This window comes from Schistocerca piceifrons, chromosome 4, assembly GCF_021461385.2.
Source record: "Schistocerca piceifrons isolate TAMUIC-IGC-003096 chromosome 4, iqSchPice1.1, whole genome shotgun sequence".
Taxonomy (NCBI): domain Eukaryota; kingdom Metazoa; phylum Arthropoda; class Insecta; order Orthoptera; family Acrididae; genus Schistocerca; species Schistocerca piceifrons.
The window spans coordinates 180701047-180722008 of record NC_060141.1 but is presented as its reverse complement, the minus strand read 5'-3'; the positions used below and the strand labels follow the sequence as shown (position 1 = coordinate 180722008).

Sequence of the window (20962 nt, the reverse complement as noted above, 5' to 3'; positions counted from 1 at the left end):
GATTTCTTTCTTTTTTGTTTCTTTCTTATTTTTTATTTATTTATTTTTTGTGCATATTTAGAACTGCACTTCATTCAGTGTAATTATTGTTATTTTGTGCTCAATAGAACGTTCCGCCTCGTGATCAGAGAAAAGAGTTTCCTTTTATTATTGATGACAAAGAAGTTTGATTATGAATAAGCGAAACATGTTTTATTTAAGTTCGACGAAGTATTCAAGCAATGTTTGACACATTTTTGTTTTGCGTTTTTTTTTAAATTTATCTCGTTGTTGAAGAAATTGCGTTTTCTAGCGCTATGTTATATATCTATATTGTTTTCTTTATTTGTGCTACAACATCCCTCTGTTTCATGTCGTAAATCAACAAATTTCAATTTAAACCTCAATCACCATTTGTCAACTTCAATTTTGGTATAAATGCTGTTTATTTTTAAGTAACAAATGGTTCAAATCGCTTTTAGCACTATGGGACTTAACATCTGATGCTATCAGTCCCCTAGAAATTAGAACTACTTAAAACTAACTAACCTAAGGACATCGCACACATCTATACCCGAAGCAGGATTCGAACCTGCGACCGTAGCGGTTGCGCGGTTCCGGACTGAAGCGCCAAGAACCGCTCGGAGACAGAGGCCGGCTTAGAGTGGAGATATTTATGTAGCACAAAAATGTTCTGTATGTTCCAGGGCCCTTTACATATACTCACTTACTTTCTAGATGGTTTACTGCTTCCGGTTCTTACAGTAATCTAGAAGGACACTGAATGCCCATGTAATGAAATTAAACGTTATAACTCCCGACAGGTATGGAACACATGTAACGTACATATAACGCTGGTATGGCATCTGAACAAATCTGTTATGAAATCTACCGTAATTTACGCTTATGTATAACACCTGCAGTAGTTTTCCAACTCTAGGCACGCCCCAACATCACCATTTAACTTTACTTCAGGAGCACATCAACCATCCATCAGTTTTGCGGCAAAGCATCTGATGTTGTTGTTGTTGTTGTGGTCTTCAGTCCTGAGACTGGTTTGATGCAGCTCTCCATGCTACCCTATACTGTACAAGGTTCTTCATCTCCCAGTACCTACTGCAGCCTACATCCTTCTGAATCTTCTTAGTGTATTCATCTCTTGGTCTTCCTCTTCGATTTTTACCCTCCATGCTGCCCTCCAGTGCCAAATTGGTGATCCCTTGATGCCTCACAACATGTCCTACCAACCAATCCCTTCTTCTAGTCAAGTTGTGCAACAAACTCCTCTTCTCCCCAATTCTGTTCAATACCTCCTCATTTCCCCCCCATGAACCATGGACCTTGCCGTTGGTGGGGAGGCTTGCGTGCCTCAGCGATACAGATAGCCGTACCGTAGGTGCAACCACAATGGAGGGGTATCTGTTGAGAGGCCAGACAAACGTGTGGTTCCTGAAGAGGGGCAGCAGCCTTTTCAGTAGCTGCAAGGGCAACAGTCTGGATGATTGACTGATCTGGCCTTGTAACAATAACCAACACGGCCTTGCTGTGCTGGTACTGCGAACGGCTGAAAGCAAGGGGAAACTACAGCCGTAATTTTTCCCGAGGGCATGCAGCTTTACTGTATGATGATGGCGTCCTCTTGGGTAAAATATTCCGGAGGTAAAATAGTCCCCCATTCGGATCTCCGGGCGGGGACTACTCAAGAGGATGTCGTTATCAGGAGAAAGAAAACTGGCGTTCTACGGATCGGAGCGTGGAATGTCAGATCCCTTAATCGGGCAGGTAGGTTAGAAAATTTAAAAAGGGAAATGGATAGGTTGAAGTTAGATATAGTGGGAATTAGTGAAGTTCGGTGGCAGGAGGAACAAGACTTCTGGTCAGGTGACTACAGGGTTATAAACACAAAATCAAATAGGGGTAATGCAGGAGTAGGTTTAATAATGAATAGGAAAATAGGAATCCGGATAAGCTACTACAAACAGCATAGTGAACGCATTATTGTGGCCAAGATAGATACGAAGCCCACACCTACTACAGTAGTACAAGTTTATATGCCAACTAGCTCTGCAGATGACGAAGAAATTGAAGAAATGTATGATGAAATAAAAGAAATTATTCAGATTGTGAAGGGAGACGAAAATTTAATAGTCATGGGTGACTGGAATACGAGTGTAGGAAAAGGGAGAGAAGGAAACATAGTAGGTGAATATGGACTGGGGGACAGAAATGAAAGAGGAAGCCGCCTTGTAGAATTTTGCACAGAGCACAACATAATCATAGCTAACACTTGGTTTAAGAATCATGAAAGAAGGTTGTATACATGGAAGAACCCTGGAGATACTAAAAGGTATCAGATAGATTATATAATGGTAAGACAGAGATTTAGGAACCAGGTTTTAAATTGTAAGACATTTCCAGGGGCAGATGTGGACTCTGACCACAATCTATTGGTTATGACCTGTAGATTAAAACTGAAGAAACTGCAAAAAGGTGGGAATTTAAGGAGATGGGACCTGGATAAACTAAAAGAACCAGAGGTTGTACAGAGATTCAGGGAGAGCATAAGGGAGCAATTGACAGGAATGGGGGAAATAAATACAGTAGAAGAAGAATGGGTAGCTTTGAGGGATGAAGTAGTGAAGGCAGCAGAGGATCAAGTAGGTAACAAGACGAGGGCTAGTAGAAATCCTTGGGTAACAGAAGAAATACTGAATTTAATTGATGAAAGGAGAAAATATAAAAATGCAGTAACTGAAACAGGCAAAAAGGAATACAAACGTCTCAAAAATGAGATCGACAGGAAGTGCAAAATGACTAAGCAGGGATGGCTAGAGGACAAATGTAAGGATGTAGAGGCCTATCTCACTAGGGGTAAGATAGATACCGCCTACAGGAAAATTAAAGCGACCTTTGGAGATAAGAGAACGACTTGTATGAATATCAAGAGCTCAGATGGAAACCCAGTTCTAAGCAAAGAAGGGAAAGCAGAAAGGTGGAAGGAGTATATAGAGGGTCTATACAAGGGCGATGTACTTGAGGACAATATTATGGAAATGGAAGAGGATGTATATGAAGATGAAAAGGGAGATATGATAATGCGTGAAGAGTTTGACAGAGCACTGAAAGACCTGAGTCGAAACAAGGCCCCCGGAGTAGACAATATTCCATTGGAACTACTGACGGCTGTGGGAGAGCCAGTCCTGACAAAACTCTACCATCTGGTGAGCAAGATGTATGAAACAGGCGAAATACCCTCAGACTTTAAGAAGAATATAATAATTCCAATCCCAAAGAAAGCAGGTGTTGACAGATGTGAAAATTACCGAACTATCAGCTTCATAAGTCACAGCTGCAAAATACTAACACGAATTCTTTACAGACGAATGGAAATAGTAGTAGAAGCCAACCTCGGGGAAGATCAGTTTGGATTCCGTAGAAACACTGGAACACGTGAGGCAATACTGACCTTACGACTGATCTTAGAAGAAAGATTAAGGAAAGGCAAACCTACGTTTCTAGCATTTGTAGACTTAGAGAAAGCTTTTGACAATGTTGACTGGAATACTCTCTTTCAAATTCTAAAGGTGGCAGGGGTAAAATACAGGGAGCGAAAGGCTATTTACAATTTGTACAGAAACCAGATGGCAGTTATAAGAGTCGAGGGACATGAAGGGGAAGCAGTGGTCGGGAAGGGAGTAAGACAGGGTTGTAGCCTCTCCCCGATGTTGTTCAATCTGTATATTGAGCAAGCTGTAAAGGAAACAAAAGAAAAATTCGGAGTAGGTATTAAAATTCATGGAGAAGAAATAAAAACTTTGAGGTTCGCCGATGACATTGTAATTCTGTCAGAGACAGCAAAGGACTTGGAAGAGCAGTTGAATGGAATGGACAGTGTCTTGAAAGGAGGATATAAGATGAACATCAACAAAAGCAAAACAAGGATAATGGAATGTAGTCTAAGTCGGGTGATGCTGAGGGAATTAGATTAGGAAATGAGGCACTTAAAGTAGTAAAGGAGTTTTGCTATTTGGGGAGCAAAATAACTGATGATGGTCGAAGTAGAGAGGATATAAAATGTAGGCTGGCAATGGCAAGGAAAGCGTTTCTGAAGACGAGAAATTTGTTAACATCCAGTATTGATTTAAGTGTCAGGAAGTCATTTCTGAAAGTATTCGTATGGAGTGTAGCCATGTATGGAAGTGAAACATGGACGATAAATAGTTTGGACAAGAAGAGAATAGAAGCTTTCGAAATGTGGTGCTACAGAAGAATGCTGAAGATTAGATGGGTAGATCACATAACTAATGAGGAAGTATTGAATAGGATTGGGGAGAAGAGAAGTTTGTGGCACAACTTGACCAGAAGAAGGGATCGGTTGGTAGGACATGTTCTGAGGCATCAAGGGATCACCAAGTTAGTATTGGAGGGCAGCGTGGAGGGTAAAAATCGCAGAGGGAGACCAAGAGATGAATACACTAAGCACATTCAGAAGGATGTAGGTTGCAGTAGGTACTGGGAGATGAAAAAGCTTGCACAGGATAGAGTAGCATGGAGAGCTGCATCAAACCAGTCTCAGGACTGAAAACCACAACAACAACAACACCTCCTCATTAGTTATGTGATCTACCAATCTAATCTTCAGCATTCTTCTGTAGCACCACATTTCGAGACCTTCTATTCTCTTCTTGTCTAAACTATTTATCTTCCATGTTTCACTTCCATACATGGCTACACTCCATGCAATTACTTTCAGAAACGACTTCCTGACACTTAAATCAATACTCGATATTAACGAATTTCTCTTCTTGAGAAACGCTTTCCTTGCCATTGCCAGTCTACATTTTATATCCTCTCTATTTCGACCATCATCAGTTATTTTGCTCCCCAAATAGCAAAATTCCTTTACTACTTTAAGTGTCATTTCCTAATCCTATTCCCTCAGCATCACCCGATTTAATTCCACTACATTCCAATATCCTAGCTTTGCTTATATTGATGTTCATCTTATATCCTCCTTTCAAGACACTGTCAATTCCGTTCAACTGCCCTTCCAAGTCCTTTGCTGTCTCTGACAGAATTATAATGACATCGGCGAACCTCAAAGTTTTTATTTCTTCTCCATGGATTTTAATACCTACTCCGAACTTTTCTTTTGTTTCCTTTACTGCTTGCTCAATATACAGATTGAATAGCATCGGGGAGAGGCTACAACCCTGCCTCACTCCCTTCCCAGCCACTGCATACCTTTCATGCCCCTCGACTCTTATAACTTCCATCAGGTTTCCGTACAAATTGTAAATAGCCTTTCGCTCCCTGTACTTCTGCCACCTTCAGAATTTGAAAGAGAGTATTCCAGTCAACATTGTCAAAAGCTTTTTCTAAGTCTACAAATTCCAGAAACGTAGGTTTGCCTTTCCTTAATCTATTTTCTAAGGTAAGTCGTAGGGTCAGTATTGCCTCACGTGTTCCAACATTTATGCGGAATCCAAACTGATCTTCGCCGAGGTCGGCTTCTACCAGTTTTTCCATTCGTCTGTAATGAATTCGCGTTATTAAACTAAGAGTTCGGTAATTTTCACAACTGTCAACACCTGCTTTCTTTGGGATTGGAATCATTATATTCTTCTTGAAGTCTGAGGGTATTTCGCCTCTCTCATACATCTTGCTCACCAGATGGTAGAGTTTTGTCAGGGCTGGCTCTCCCAAGGCTGTCAGTAGTTCTAATGGAATGTTGTCTACTCCCGGGGCCTTGTTTAGACTTAGGTCATTCAGTGCTCTGTCAAACTCTTCACGCATTATCATATCTCCCATTTCATCTTCATCTACATCCTCTTCCTTTCCATAATATTGTCCTCAAGTACATCGCCCTTGTATAGACCCTCTATATACTCCTTCCACCTTTCTGCTCTCCCTTCTTTGCTTAGAACTGGGTTTCCATCTGAGCTCTTGATATTCATACAAGTGGCTCTCTTTTCTCCAAAGGTATCTTTAATTTTCCTGTAGGCAGTATCTATCTTACCTCTAGTGAGATAAGCCTCTACATCCTTACATTTGTCCTCTAGCCATCCCTGCTTAGCCATTTTGCACTTCCTGTCGATCTCATTTTTGAGACGTTTGTATTCCTTCTTGCCTGCTTGATTTACTGCGTTTTTACATTTTCTCCTTTCATCAGTTAAATTCAACATATCTTCTGTCACCCAAGGATTTCTACTAGCCCTCGTCTTTTTACCTACTTGATCCTCTGCTGCCTTCACTACTTCATCCCTCAGAGCTACCCTTTCTTCTTCTACTGTATTTCTTTCCCCCATTCCTGTCAATTGTTCCCTCATGCTCTCCCTGAAACTCTGTAGAACCTCTGGTTCTACAGAGTCCTTAAATTCCCACCTTTTTGCAAGTTTCTTCAGTTTTAATCTACAGTTCATAACCAATAGATTGTGGTCAGAGTCCACATCTGCCCCTGGAAATGTCTTACAATTTAAAACCTGGTTCCTAAATCTCTGTCTTACCTTTATATAATCTATCTGATACCTTCTAGTATCTCCAGGATTCTTCCATGTATACAACCTTCTTTCATGATTCTTGAACCAAGTGTTAGCTATGATTGCTCTGTGCAAAATTCTACCAGGCGGCTTCCTCTTTCATTCCTTAGCCCAAATCCATATTCACCTATTACGTTTCCTTCTCTTCGTCTTCCTACTGTCGAATTCCAGTCACCCATGACTATTAAATTCTCGTCTCCATTCACAACCTGAATAATCTCTCTTATCTCATCATATATTTCATCAATTTCTTCATCATCTGCAGAGCTATTTGGGATATAAACTTTTACTACAGTAGTAGGCGTGGACTTCGTGTCTATTTTGGCCACAATAATGCGTTCACTATGCTGTTTGTAGTAGCTTACCCGCATTCCTATTTTCCTATTCATTATTAAACCTTCTCCTGTATTACCCCTATTTGATTTTGTATTTATAACCCAGTATTCACGTGACCAAAAATCTTCTTCCTCCTGCCTCCGAACTTCACTAATTCCCACTATATCTAACTTTAACCTATCCATTTCCCTTTTTAAATTGTCTAAGCTACCTGCCCGATTAAGGGATCTGACACTCCACGCTCCGATCTGTAGAACGCCAGTTTTCTTTCTCTTGATAATGACATCCTCTCAAGTAGTCCCCGCCCAGAGATCCGAATAGGGGACTATTTTACCTCCGGAATATTTTACCCAAGAGGACGCCATCATCATTTAATCATACAGTAAAGTTGCATGCCCTCCCATGAACCTTGGACCTTGCCGCTGGTGGGGAGGCTTGCGTGCCTCTACGATACAGACAGCCGTAGCGTAGGTGTAACCACAAAGGAGGGATATCTGTTGAGAGGCGAGACAAACGTGTGGTTCCTGAAGAGGGGCAGCAGCCTTTTCAGCCTTTTCAGTAGTTGCAGGGCCAACAGTCTGGATGATTGACTGATCTGGCCCTGTAACACTAACCAAAACGACCTTGCTGTTGTGGTACTGCGAACGGCTGAAAGCAAGGGGAAACTGCAGCCGTAATTTTTCCCTAATAATATATCAAAAATATAAAACTCATAAATTTTCTGAAATGGACAAATATCTAAACTGTCGCTAAGTATGTCAAAAATATGTTCTTAGATTTAATTAGGGACGGAATTATAGTTTTGGGTCGAGAATGGTTTCGTACCTGAAGTGCAACAGGCGTAAAGCTTTGTGCAGTGGTAACGGCAACACAGTGGAAGCCCACTGTGCCAGCCTCCTGTTACTGCAATGGTGGCAGGAGGAGTCCATGTGACTACTTGTCAAGCCCAAACTAAATCTGACTATAGAATGAACAGAGTCAAGATAGAACGTACGAAGACAAAAACTGAATAATGGTCTGAAATTAACCCACTAAGGAGAACAAGTTGCGACAAACGACGAGGGAGTAGGACAAGGTCGTGTCAGCGACGCCGGCTAACGCCAGCTGTAAAGACCTTCCGACAGCTGACAACAATCGGTCCGTAATTGCCCGTGGCGGCGCTGCGCACGGGAGGCGCACCGCGCATGCGCCGCCGGCGTCGCGTGGTGGCAGGCCGGCCCGCGCCTCGCTACAAGAGGGTCAGTATGGGCGCGATCCCCGTCCGGGACATGTCGAGCGGCAGCGGGGTGCGCGCCGCCTGCTGCCTGCTGGCGCTGCTCTCACCGGCTCTCGTGGGTGAGTAGCGAGCGTGTCGGGGGGACGGGCCCAGCGCTGCGGCCGGCGAGGGAGCCGCCGCCAGCACCACCAAACGTAGTAAAACTCGGCGGGGCTGCAGGACGTGTCCCTACTTCTGGAAGTAGATTGTTAGCACCAATCATCGCGTCTGTATTATGTGCGTTGTCGAAGATTTTTGCGAGGAGAATTAATGTCGTTTTTTTTTTTTTTTTTCTAACGACGACACAAACTTACAGAAACAATAAAGCCGATACACTACCCCTTGCTGTTTTGCAAATTCTTTATCAGGATGCACAGTCAGTGGTCTCTAGAATAATAATGATTTGGCTTGTTATGCATTGGAAACAGGAGGTAGGAATAATAGATAATACTGTAGTATTACGCCGAAAGTTTTCGTTGCGCAGTTTTGTATGTCTACATTTGTCATCTCCTTATGCCGCCCACGTCTGTACTCCCAGATTCTGGCTACGCTGCTTCGCCAGATGCAACAATCACCGCAGAGCACGCAGCACGTGTCTGTGTTATTTAGCTGTCAAAGCTTACAATCAGCAGCTGATACATAAAATCAGTCTATTTGCTGCTTTGTACAGCAGTCCTTTAAATACGACGAAATCTGATACGACCATTTCGGTTAAGAAAACAGCGAGGAAGTGAGGCATGAAAACAGATTTGGATACTTCTAACAGAGCTATAATGGGCTTACAAATGATTCTCTGAAATGAAACTAAGATTCTCTGGTAAGAATAAAATCTCACTAAAGTTCCAGAAGAGGCCGTAATCAAGATAAGGAACTAATTTCACAACAAACATATTGTTGACGTAAGACTGTGCTGAAACACACGTTACCTTCTTCGACTCAATCGTTTTAATACTCTAATCACTGTTTCATTGTTCTCCTGACCACAATCGTTGTTCCCTTACACACAAATAAGCGATTATATTTTATATCCTTCCACTTTCCAAGCACTGGTACGCTACAGTGCAGAGTCTGGGCTACACTTACATATAACAAATTCCTATATCTATTGCGGAATAAGCTGCCACTAAACTTAACTGCACGAAGGAAATTAATATTAACTGACCGTATGAATGGTTGATGTGCAATTTATTTCACTGTCCATTATTCGTGTTTCCTACTTACCTATGGAAACTGTTTTCCAGGAGCGAACTGTGACCTCCAACCTATCCCTTTGTGTACAAACTAAAATGACTAATGGGCTATTCAAGACGTTCGGAAATACCTGTTACAAATTTTTAGGACTTGTAGAGGGGAGTGAGTACATAATATTTTGAACAGGAATGCTACCGTTTCATTTCAACGACGCTTTCATTTCAGATATTAAACTTACCCACTTCTGCTTGAGGAATTGAATTAAACGTGACGAAGTATTATTGTTAGGTAATAATTCGAACGAAACATAACGAAACACCCATTTATAGTTCAAGCACATTTGTTTATATTGACGCCTAAACATTACGTGTTTACATTATCAAACAACAAAAAAGAACTTAGCATGCAGGATGCACACAACAGATGTGGTGCATTGCAACAATGGTTCCATGTGGCTCCCACAAACGTTGTCTCGTTATGTTTCCTGAGGCAGAAGTGAATGAGTTAAACATTTGAATTGAAACCACAGTAGAACGCAAACGGCATGCTTCCAGGCATGGGTTCCTATCCAGAATATTATGTAACCACTCCACTCTACAAATCCTAGAAGTTTGTAACGGGAATTTTCTAACCCATTGTATTTATTGTGTCCTAAACTCTGCCGATAACCGGCCTACATTGGCTTCAATTTATCCTCCATATTTTGTTCGCTTATAACACATTTCGAGTTATGTTCTCCATGTAATCTTTCACTTAGTATCAGACTAGGGATTCGCATGTATTGATGATCACGCAGAAATTATCGTGATGATGTTGGGAAGAATTAGTAGACTGGTGCTGGTATCTGATAAACGTTTAGTTATTTGATTCTGATGGCAGTTATGCCGTAGCCCCTATGGATTCTCTTGAAAATTCCCCAATGCGAAGAACGTTGTCAGACTGTTTAGATTCGATGTATGGCCGTTGCATTTCGTTGCTCACTACTGAGCAAAAATTTAAGTCTTTCTGGCCTGAAACAGTGGCAGTTTACGCGACGGACGTTAGTTAAACACACCGATGAAATCTGTTACTAGTATGCTCGATTAAAAAGTCCTGTGCAGGTATCAAGCAACCACAAAATATGAATATTTTTTGTTTGCTATGCATGTGAAAACATAGTTCATAGAAGGATCTGGCAGTCTACACTGACAACAGGCATGGGGTAGGCAGGATATATATAAAAAAAATATGATATCCACATTCGTCGCGTACTAGGTGACGTCATGGTCGTACTGCATGGTTACATCATCATTTAAACTACTACTTAAGAACGCATTACCCTCTTTTAGTCACATCCTTTTTTTGGTGCATCCTCTTGTCACGTCTTTACTTCTGGAGTTTGATTTAGTGGCTCCAAAGCCTCTCCAGGGTTACAGTTGAAGAAGGGGCGGCGGCGGCGCTTCTAAGGTTGTGCGTGACAGGAGTCCAGCTGCGCGACCTTGGTGCGCAACTAGTCAATCAGGCACTTGCTGTAGGCCACTGGCTGCACACGCCCGCTGCCTGGTCACGGGAGCCGCCTCTCGGCGCAGAATTCCTCAGGGTCGCGACGTGCTGCCAACAGCGGCTCGTCTGCCGTCAGGCTTCACACACACGTGGACACGTTTCATAGACGATTCTTGTTGTGACCTTCACATGATAGTTATGTTATTACTAATTCTAAAGCCCATCGATACTATCATGGAATAGTAAATAACCAATTTCCAGAAATAACTGGTTTACTCACTATGCGCAAAAACTTCCGCCCAAAGACAACTATGTTTACTGATGAGAGTATCTCCTTTACTTCTGTACTGAATTATCTCAGTGCCAGCGTTCAGGCTCTAATAAAATGCTCCAAGCTACTGAGCTACTGAAACACTTTGTGTTATTCCCGTTAAATACACAGGATGAATAGCATATTCACCATTTTGTGTACCATGCCCGTAATGCTGCTTTGTCTTCAGTATTGGGAACCATGCTCTGCTAGCGACACTAATTAGCTTCATTTCAAAGTGAGAGAAATAATTTCTAATTATTTCTTCAGTTTCTATCAGACTTTCAAATAATAATGAAAATGGCCGGCGCTGGATTAAGGCCACTACACTAAGAAGATGTACATAAGTGACTCGCATGCAAATTGTTAATTTTATGGTTGAGTGGTTCTTCCCTCATGGGGCTCTGCAAAGATCAGTTCCCTACCCCCCATCCCCTCCCCGCCCCCTACCGTATTCCTAATTCTACTAAATGCCATTGCATCACAAGTGGACACATAAGGCTGGTTCAATAGCCTGCACATACCTGAACTAAGGAGTTTTGTACGAACTTCCAGTATACTGGAATAACTTTGGTCAGCAACTTCTGTTAATCAGTAGAACGACAACCAGTCCAAGTTGGAATTTTTTACTTTTTATTCGTTAGATGATTAGTTTAGGGCAGAGACCCATTTTGAGATCATCCTAACAGAGTCGAAAATGGCATTTTCGAAGATGTCAGAAATGTGCAATGAGTTACTTGTATGCACTGTAAATGTTTACAGCGTATTTCCGACATCTTCGAAAATGTCATTTTCGACTTTGTTACGATGATTTGAAAATTGATCTAGGCCCGAAACTAGTCGTTGAATGAATAAAAAGTAAAAACTTGCAGCTTGGACTGATTCTTCGTTCGATTGAAGGAGTTTATGTTTATCTACACATTTAAAGACCTAAGCGTATATTTGACGAGCTACTTCAGGAATACATCGAAGAAGAATTTAAACGGTTGCTACAAAAATTTTTTTTCACCTGTTCAAGGGTGGAATGAAGCAGGCGGATGAAGCTTGGAAAACTGTAGTGATTCATTACGACACCTGAAAAGTCTGGTACAAGACGGTCTGTGCTTTATATGTCAAGTGTGCAATCTGTAGTATTTTTCTTTCGGTAGACCTAACTGAAAGACGAGTTATTATCGAATGTAAGTTCATATAAAATTTCTTCATGTGGGGAACGAGTCTTCATACTTCGCGTACGTAGTACAGTAGTGCATAGGTACATAGTTTCACATATGGCTTACACTGATAACCTGCACTACCTACCTCCCGAGACGTCACTGGTAGTAGCAGATACCCGAAAATAATTAGATAATAGCAGTTGCTTTCGTCTCAGTCCCCGTAGCTGAGTGGTCAGTGCGGCTGACTGCCAGGCGAAGGACTGAGGTTCGATTATCTGTGCCTCCGGATATTTTACCCTGTGGAGGGCTGTGACTGAGTGCACTTAGCCCTGCGACACCAACTGAGGAGCCACTGGACGAATTAGTAGTGGTTACAAGGTCAAGAAAGCCGATAAAGACCGGGAGATTGCTGTGCTGACAGCATCAATCTCCCAGTCTTTGTCGGCTTTCTTGAGCTTGTAACCACTTGTGCTGACCGCAAGTCTCTCCATATCGCATCCAGTAACGCCATTGGCAGAGAACTCGCAGCTTCACCCGCCTTTACGTTAGCTAGGGATCTTCACTGTAGCCTCCCAATATATATATATATTCACTTATGAAATTTGTTATTAACAATCCGAACGAATTCAAAAGTAATAGCAGTGTACATGGCTACAACACTAGGAGAAAGAATGATCTTCACTACTCAAGGTTAAATCTAACTTTGGCTCTGAAGGGGGTAAATTATGCTGCCACGAAAGTCTTTGGTCACTTACCTAATAGCATCAGAAGTCTGACAGATTGCCATATGGCATTTAAAACGAAATTAAAAGAATTCCTGAATAGCTACTCCTTCTACTCATTAGATGAATTTCCGGAAATAGTAAGTGGGTAATTTCCCCCCCCCCCCCCCCCAAAAAAAAAAATATTAAGTGTCATGTAATATTTTGTGTAATGTAATATCTTGTATAGACACCTTTTATTAACCTGACACGTTCCACATCATTACGAAGTGTCCTATTCATGATCTATGGAACAAGTAATAATCTAATCTAATCATGTTTTGGAGGAAGAAAATTGCTAGTACTCAGAGATAAATCTATGAAGTATGGTTTGAAAATATATGATGAAATTTTTGTAAACGCAGTACATTCGCCTTCTGGGGCCTATGGTTATACGCTCATATTCGCACTCTGATTTGTGTTAAGTAAATTAAGATTATGGAAAGAAAATGAAACTGCGGTATATAATTACAGCTTAGGCTTTATTCATGTTCATATATTAAACACGTCACAAACACCGTTTGCTTAGTTCTTGTCGGACATTGCTTTATATACGGCATTTGATACCAATGTTTTTCCTTCATCCTTTCCACAGCCTGTAATTTGTGGACCGTACGTAAACTGTGTTGTTTATTAGTGTGCAAATTAAAGATAAATGTATGAGGAAAACTATTTAGTTAATATGTAATGAAACGAAATGGTGTATTTTAAAATAATTTTTAATTCTTAATAGATTCGGCTACATCCCTTCTACGTAACTATTCTGTTTTTGCTTGCGATTGTTGGACTTTGTCAGAAGCATGGCAGCCTGCGGTACATCTTCAGCTTTTAATTATCTAGATTTCATCTATTACTGTATTGATTGTATGTCTTCGTGTCGCTTTGGAGCGTCATAAACATAGGAAAAAATTTTCCGGATGTGGGAGCACGTCATGCTGTGAAAAATATACACGTTTTGGCTATTATTACTGGTAGCATTCATCGGGATGTATACTTTTGGTATGAGCTTGCTGATTTGTGTGTACTATTAGCTCCCTATCCCTCTAGCTGAAGTGACTTCGCGTCCTGCCATGGTATGTGATGATATAGTATGACAGGATATTGCACCAGATTACCCTCCGTTAGGAAAGTGGGTGCACTCAGTGACTGTGCTATTATATATAAATTATGGAGCGTAGCAATCAGTCGACCTTTTTGGTGCAGGTTTTATTTTGCAAATCCTGATTTTAGCTAGTGCCTAGTCATTATCAATGCACTATTTTCTAGTCTCGATTCATGTCAGTTTCCTGCTGTTCAGGCGTCAGTCTGAGTTCTTTGAATATTCAAAGAACTCTGACTGACGCGCGAACAACAGGGAACAGACATGAATCGAGACTAGAGAATAGTGCATTGATAATGACTAGGCACTAGCCGAAATCTGGATTTGCAAAATAATACCCGCAAAAGAAATGACGGCTGATTGCTACGCTCCATAATTTACAGATTATTAGAAGGATAGTGCAAGTTAATTTTGTTCAGTTCTCAGTGAGGAATTCGTGCAAAGTTCCATCGTGACGTGGTGTTGCTTGGGTGTTATCCAATTACGCCTAATTCATGTCAGTGACTCCTGTTGTCTCCATATCCGCAATCGCGGCCAGGCCGCCGGCCTACTGTGAATGGCGACCGAGGTGACGAGGCTATAAGAATCCTCACGGTTCATGTTAGTCTGTCGCCAAGTTATCTTGGTATTACCTCTTATTTTTCTCGCAATTAAAAGTGGGTAAAACACGGACTTGCTTAAATAAAATTTATCCGCCACAATTAGTCGCCACGACGAAGGCTGCCTGTAATATTAGCCAAAAACTTCGTAATTTTATCATATCGTGACGTGGTCAATCTATCAGAAGAATTTTATTGAAGTATGCTCTGGCCTCCTAAGCTAACGTTTATATCTATACAATTTGGCCTCACTGACGTGGAGAGACACGCAGAAACCCATAGTGCGAGAACCCTCTAGGAAACATGAGTTCATCACATGAAGAACTGATTATAAATTTCCGACAAGTATTCCACCGGCCTTGCAATTACATGTTAGGATGACTGATTCGCATGGGCAATCGTTTTTTGCTCATGGTGTATGCATTTGCCTGCCGGCCGCGGTGGTCTCGCGGTTCTAGGCGCTCAATCCGGAAACGCATGACTGCTACGGTCGCAGGTTCGAATCTTGCCTCGGGCATGGATGTGTGTGATGTCCTTAGGTTAGTTAGGTTTACGTAGTTCTAAGTTCTAGGGGACTGATGACCACGGATGTTAAGTCCCATAGTGCTCAGAGCCATTTGAACTATTTTTGCATTAGCCGAACGGCACCCGCGGTAGATATGGGCCCCACAACGAACTTGTGACGTCCCACTAGACGCCTTGCACAACACACGTCACGAACGCTCGGCTACGTCCAGAGCGAGGCTAGAAAGCAGTATGTCAATGAAAAGGTTTACTCAGTAAAGTAATTAACTTTCTCTCAAGTTATGGAGAGCACCAGGCTATTTAAATGCTCAGCTACGTAGTGTTCAACGGTCTCGAATAATAACTCGCTCTTCGCTGGAGACTGTCTCTGCAACTCGTAAGACCTAGAATCTCCCGTGCTGTGACGTACGCAACAGTGTCCGAATATCTAGTTGTCACCGTGAGCTGAATTAGTAATGTGTACAGCTTACACTCGTTTTAGGTCGCAGAAACAGATATTTTGCTGGTGAAGAACGAGCTGATTTTCAGATCCCGTTCTAGGCCGCACAATAAATTCACTTTTAGAGAGAGTTCGGAGTTTCTGATCGTCTGGCAGGGCCGCATAAGCAGGGTTTTATGATCGAAGACAAACACCAGTCATAAAATAGACTACTTCATTTCCGAATTTCGTAAGAACATTTCCTTGATGGACTTATAACAGAAATATCGACACACGCAATCTTGTGAACGACTTAGTGGACCGGTAAATCAACAATATAACGTTTCCCTCATTGCATTTCTCTCACTTACCATCATTTCTCCATTTTTGTATAGGACGTGACCGGTAACACATTACAATAATATGTTTGTAGCCCTAATGACTACATTTTGCATACAAGGGAAACGCTCCTGGCTCTGTTGGATGTTTGCCAACGTCTATGTAAGTCGAGAATTGTTACTGACCTCTACACAACAGCTAAATGTGGTCCAACTGTTGTTAGCCCATATCACTATTGTGTAAGAGACAAGTGTGGGAGACAACTGTCGGACGTACTTCGCAGCTTTTATAGAACAAACAAGTTGTGGAAGCCGCAGAATTCCGTTAATTACAGTCAGTTGTATCCTTACCGCGTCTTGCTTCTAGAGTCAATCTAACGTGCGACATAGTTTCGCAGGAGGCCTAAGACTATGACGTAAACTTGATGAGACATACCTGTGCTGAACAGGTCGCTATAATAAATGTGACTCACTGTTCACATATTTTTATTACTCGAAACGCGTCAAATAATTAAGAATTTCTGGACAGCCAGCACCAGATATCCCTGAAATCTGTTGAGCATTGGCATACGTATCCTTAAATATGTATGGTCAGTTTTGAAAGTTTCTGTCTCCTATTAAAAGATTTTCGGAAATACAGATGCTCTATGACGTTAACAACTTGTTATTGCAGATCCCTTTAAGAGGAATTTTTAAAGTTATTCTGAGCGGCACGTAACGAATCATTCGTCTAATGGATGGTTTATTGTTTTAGCACACACTGATGTGTAGCGATAGAACTACGAGTGAACAAGTCACATAAAGATTCGTTTATTGGAAGCTGCAATTCTTGTGTCTATAGGTGAACAGATTAGCCAGCTACTACGTCACTGTAACTGGGGATGGGAATTCATCTCGCTCGAGGGTCTCGAGAAAAACTGCCAATTTCTCGAGGATATCGTAAGGCATCCGAGGGAGTACTCAGCTTATCTCTCTTGACCAGGAGTGGAAATTAACTTCCCAGTTAGAGTAAGAGCTACCCCCTACGAGTACAGCTGTCGAGTTAGCTTGTGTATCGACTAGCTGCGGCTGCCGCTGTCTGTGTTGTTACGCGAACGAAACGAACGGTGAAGCGCGGCGGCTGGTGTCATCGGTATGTTTCATTGAGGGGCTGCAGTTTAGGTTGACTTGCCGGAACATCTGCTTTAAGGTGATAGTAAAGAAACTAACATGCCTAAGCTCAGGGTGGATGTTTTTTCCACAACAAACGTATTCAGTGGAATACTCATAAAGTTGTACTTGCTCTTCCACCAAATTAATTTATGATTTTTGTGTTTATTTTTAATTATATTTTCAAAACTGTACATGCTTCATGAGGAAAAACCGTAACGAGGAACAGAAAACTTTATCCTCGAAGCAATAATACGAGGCGTATTCGGAAATTAAGATTCGATTAGGCGCGAAATGGAAACCACTGTGAAAATCCGATGGAACTTTGCACAGATGTGTTGGGTATTGGTTTTAGTGTGGCTGTCGATCGCTTCACGTCCTCTTTTCAGTTCAGAACTCAAAGTGATCACGTAGAAATGCCTAAAACAACAGTGTCTAAGTATGTGCATCTGATGAGAGATTTCGCCTGAAGCTATGCAGCCTACATAACATAAATGTCATGCGTTTCTTTCTTCAAGAGAACTTTCAGCCTCATTCTGCAGGGGCAATTAAGACGTTCCTGCAGCGTTTTCAATGCGAAGTGTTTGATCGCCCACAATATAGTCCTTAATTGGCTCCCTCCGTTGTTCATCTCTGCTCACATGAACCGCTGGCTATGAAGACATCATTTTGGCACAAACAAGGAAAGGCAGACCACCGTGGAGAATTGGCAGAAAGCACAAGCAGCTCTTTTCTGTGACGAGGGTACAGGAACGTTTGTACAGTGCCATGAAAAATTTCTAAGTCGGCCCGGCGACTATTTAGAGAGGTAGCTGGAAAGTGAGGCCAACTTGAACGAATTACTGCAGTATGAAGATTAGATCAGTGATAATATCCTAATAACATGAATAGTAGGCGTACTCCATTCTAAGTGGAGAGTTTCTTTATCATTTGTCATGAAGTTCAGTTTAACTTTATTTTCCTCTTTATCACTTCTCTGCTGTTGAAAACGGTTCATGGAATTTTTCAGAAATGATTTGTCGCTGTAACCATAGGAAGGTCCTGCTTCACCGGTCAGTGTATGTAAATTTCCAGTTTAATGAAAATACGAAATTCTGTTTCATAATTTTCTGGCTACTCAAAACAGACCAAGCAAACCTGTGAAACATATTATGTGGTTTATTACAGTTCTCTGTTTGACAAGACTATATATCACAAACCATCCATTCATCGCATTGTGACTGCGGTCACTGACCGCTATACGGACTAAAGTTATTACAGTCATCCCTGTCTCCTAAACGGTGGAACATGGCCTTCCTCATCCAACGTCATGTAATGGTGCAAAAATATGTAGTCGTTTACGCTGTTGGTATGTGCTTCTTGTGGAGAAATAAGGTGGTTAGATATTCCATGGACGTTGGTTTACAATGCAGTATACAGAGAACTTTCGGTATTCTGGAAGGAACGTAACAGTGGCATTATGGCTTAATTAAAGTCCTTGTAAGGTATGTAATCGTCTTTCATATAACAACGAAATTAAAAAAAACAAAAACGAAATGAAGTTTTTGGATATGAGGGAGATATTGGCTCAGATAGGAGTAAACCAGGTGGTTTCATCACGACCGTAGCGATCTTCATGAGAAAAGGCTGTATGAAGTCAGTATGCTTTTCTACTTGACTAACCACTTTTTTGAATTTCGTTATTTGATGTTCTACATCAGCCCCTTTAATGAATCATCCTTCACCCGATTCCATCTGTTCTCTGAAAATCATAGCTTTCGAAAATTTTTGAAATGAGTTATATGGTTGAATTGTTATTGAATTAAACAGCCCTGAAGAGGACTGACTGTGTAATACCCCTTTAGCACCAATTCATTGGTCTCCCCTCTGTCCATCTCTTTCAAATGTTTCTAACCACTTCTCTATTGCTTCTAGCCATTCATTTGTCAACTATAAAAGCAATAAACGGTAAAATTTCTCGAAGTTATTCAACACGATGTCTTGAAGAAGCTACGCTTATTGCAGATGCCAAGGTTCAAATGGCTCTGAGCACTATGGGACTTAACATCTTTGGTCATCAGACCCCTAGAACTTAGAACTACTTAAACGTAACGAACGTAAGGACATCACACACATCCATGAACGAGGCAGGATTCGAACCTACGACCATGGGGGTCGCGCGGTTCCAGACTGAAGCGCCTAGAACCGCTCATCCACAGCAGCCGGCGCAGATGCCAAGGATAAGGAACTAATATGTGATAGGTATAAGCGTACGAAGAGGTTCAACTAATATGTAGTCTATTTACAATAAACAAGCACGCTCATGTTCATTGCAAATTTTATCAGGCTTAACATGGTGAAGAAAGTAAAAATGCTATCTTAATTTTGATATAAACTAAATTTGGCTACATCACGAGTTAATAAAATGACATGACTACTTCAAATTGTTCTATGAATCATCTTCACATCATAAAATATCCTCACATACCGTGAAACGTCACATGTTACACAATCAAGTGCTCAGTCATTAAAATATTTTAGTGAGTCAGTACCTGATACCACAACAAGCAACTTTTATAGTCTGTAACGATATTTTACGGTCTGAAGATGGTTACTAGCACAATCGAAACAGGAAGTATTTATTTTGTTTTACTTTGTGTGTCATGTTCCGTAGGACCAAATTGCGGAGCACGTTTCTAATGTCATGGATCGAGTCAGGGCATGAAGTTATCAGAGAATAGCAATAACAGATTAAATGAAACGTATGTGAATCCTTTTCAGACATCAAGCCGTAAGTTTAAATAAACATTATCATAAACGTAACAAAGGAATCAGCTAATTTCCTTTGTTCTTAATTTTTCGAGGAGGAGTGAGCCATGTGCAAACTTTTCAGTTTAGACTTGAAAGTGAGTCGATTACTGTTAAAATATTTTAACTCTTTTGAAAGTTTATTGGAAATGGTAGCAGCAGAATACTGTACGTCTTTCTGATCAAGAGTCACGGAAATGCTTTCCAAATGCATACTGGATTAATGCCTGTTATTAACTTATGGAAAGCTGCTAACTCTTGGGAACAAGCTGACATTGTTAACAACAAACGCCATTAAAGGAAATATGTATTGAGAGGCCAGTGTCAGAATTCCCAGAGTAGTGAACAGAGGTCTAGAAATGTTGTTACCTTAGAGCTCACATAGCTCGAACCGCTCGTTTGTTGGCCAAAAAACTATTTTTGATACAGAAGAATTACGCCAAAATATGATACCAGAGGCCTCAAGCGAATGAAAATAAACAGACTAATTTTCATGTTGAATATAACTTTTTTCCGATACTCTTCTAATGGTAAAGGAAACAGAGTTTTGTTTTTGAACCATATCCTCAACATGGGCTTCTCACGACAGCTTACAATATCTGAACGCCTAGGAATCTGAACTCTTCACTCTCATTTATCATATGCCCATTCTGTGTAATCAAAATGTCACTTTTTGTTGAACTGTGAGCTGTATCATACTGTGATCTGGCATCAATTCATTTTATCGTGATCCGAACAAGTGAAGGTCACGTTTAACGCAAACTGACTTTCTGAAGTATAATATTGCCATGCGCTAAGAGAGACCGTAATTATTTTTGCTAAAATGTATGTAAATTTATTTACCGTGAGCCTAGGCAGATATGGTCTGGAAACGATGATTAAATTCCATGTGGATGCCCACAGGACCCTGAGACTAGAAAAAATAACGAGCACCATTTCGCAGCACAAGCTTATCGTAGAATAAAATTTTGGTCCGTGCATGCTTCTTTAACGTGTCTTTAAAGATTTAATGGCGGCTTTAAAAGACGAAAGCGTGTTTT

The 20962-nt window shown here is 41.1% G+C and overlaps 1 protein-coding gene across 1 annotated transcript in view; it reads left to right on the top strand.

The window, feature by feature from the left end:
- Window positions 1-8091: 8091 nt before the first annotated feature.
- Window positions 8092-20962, top strand: part of LOC124795320 — a 485179-nt gene continuing 472308 nt past the window's right edge. The window contains exon 1 of the mRNA XM_047259291.1: window positions 8092-8189. Within this exon, the coding sequence (XP_047115247.1) occupies window positions 8099-8189 (91 nt within the window). The 5' untranslated portion in view covers window positions 8092-8098. The remainder of the gene's footprint in view (window positions 8190-20962) is intronic.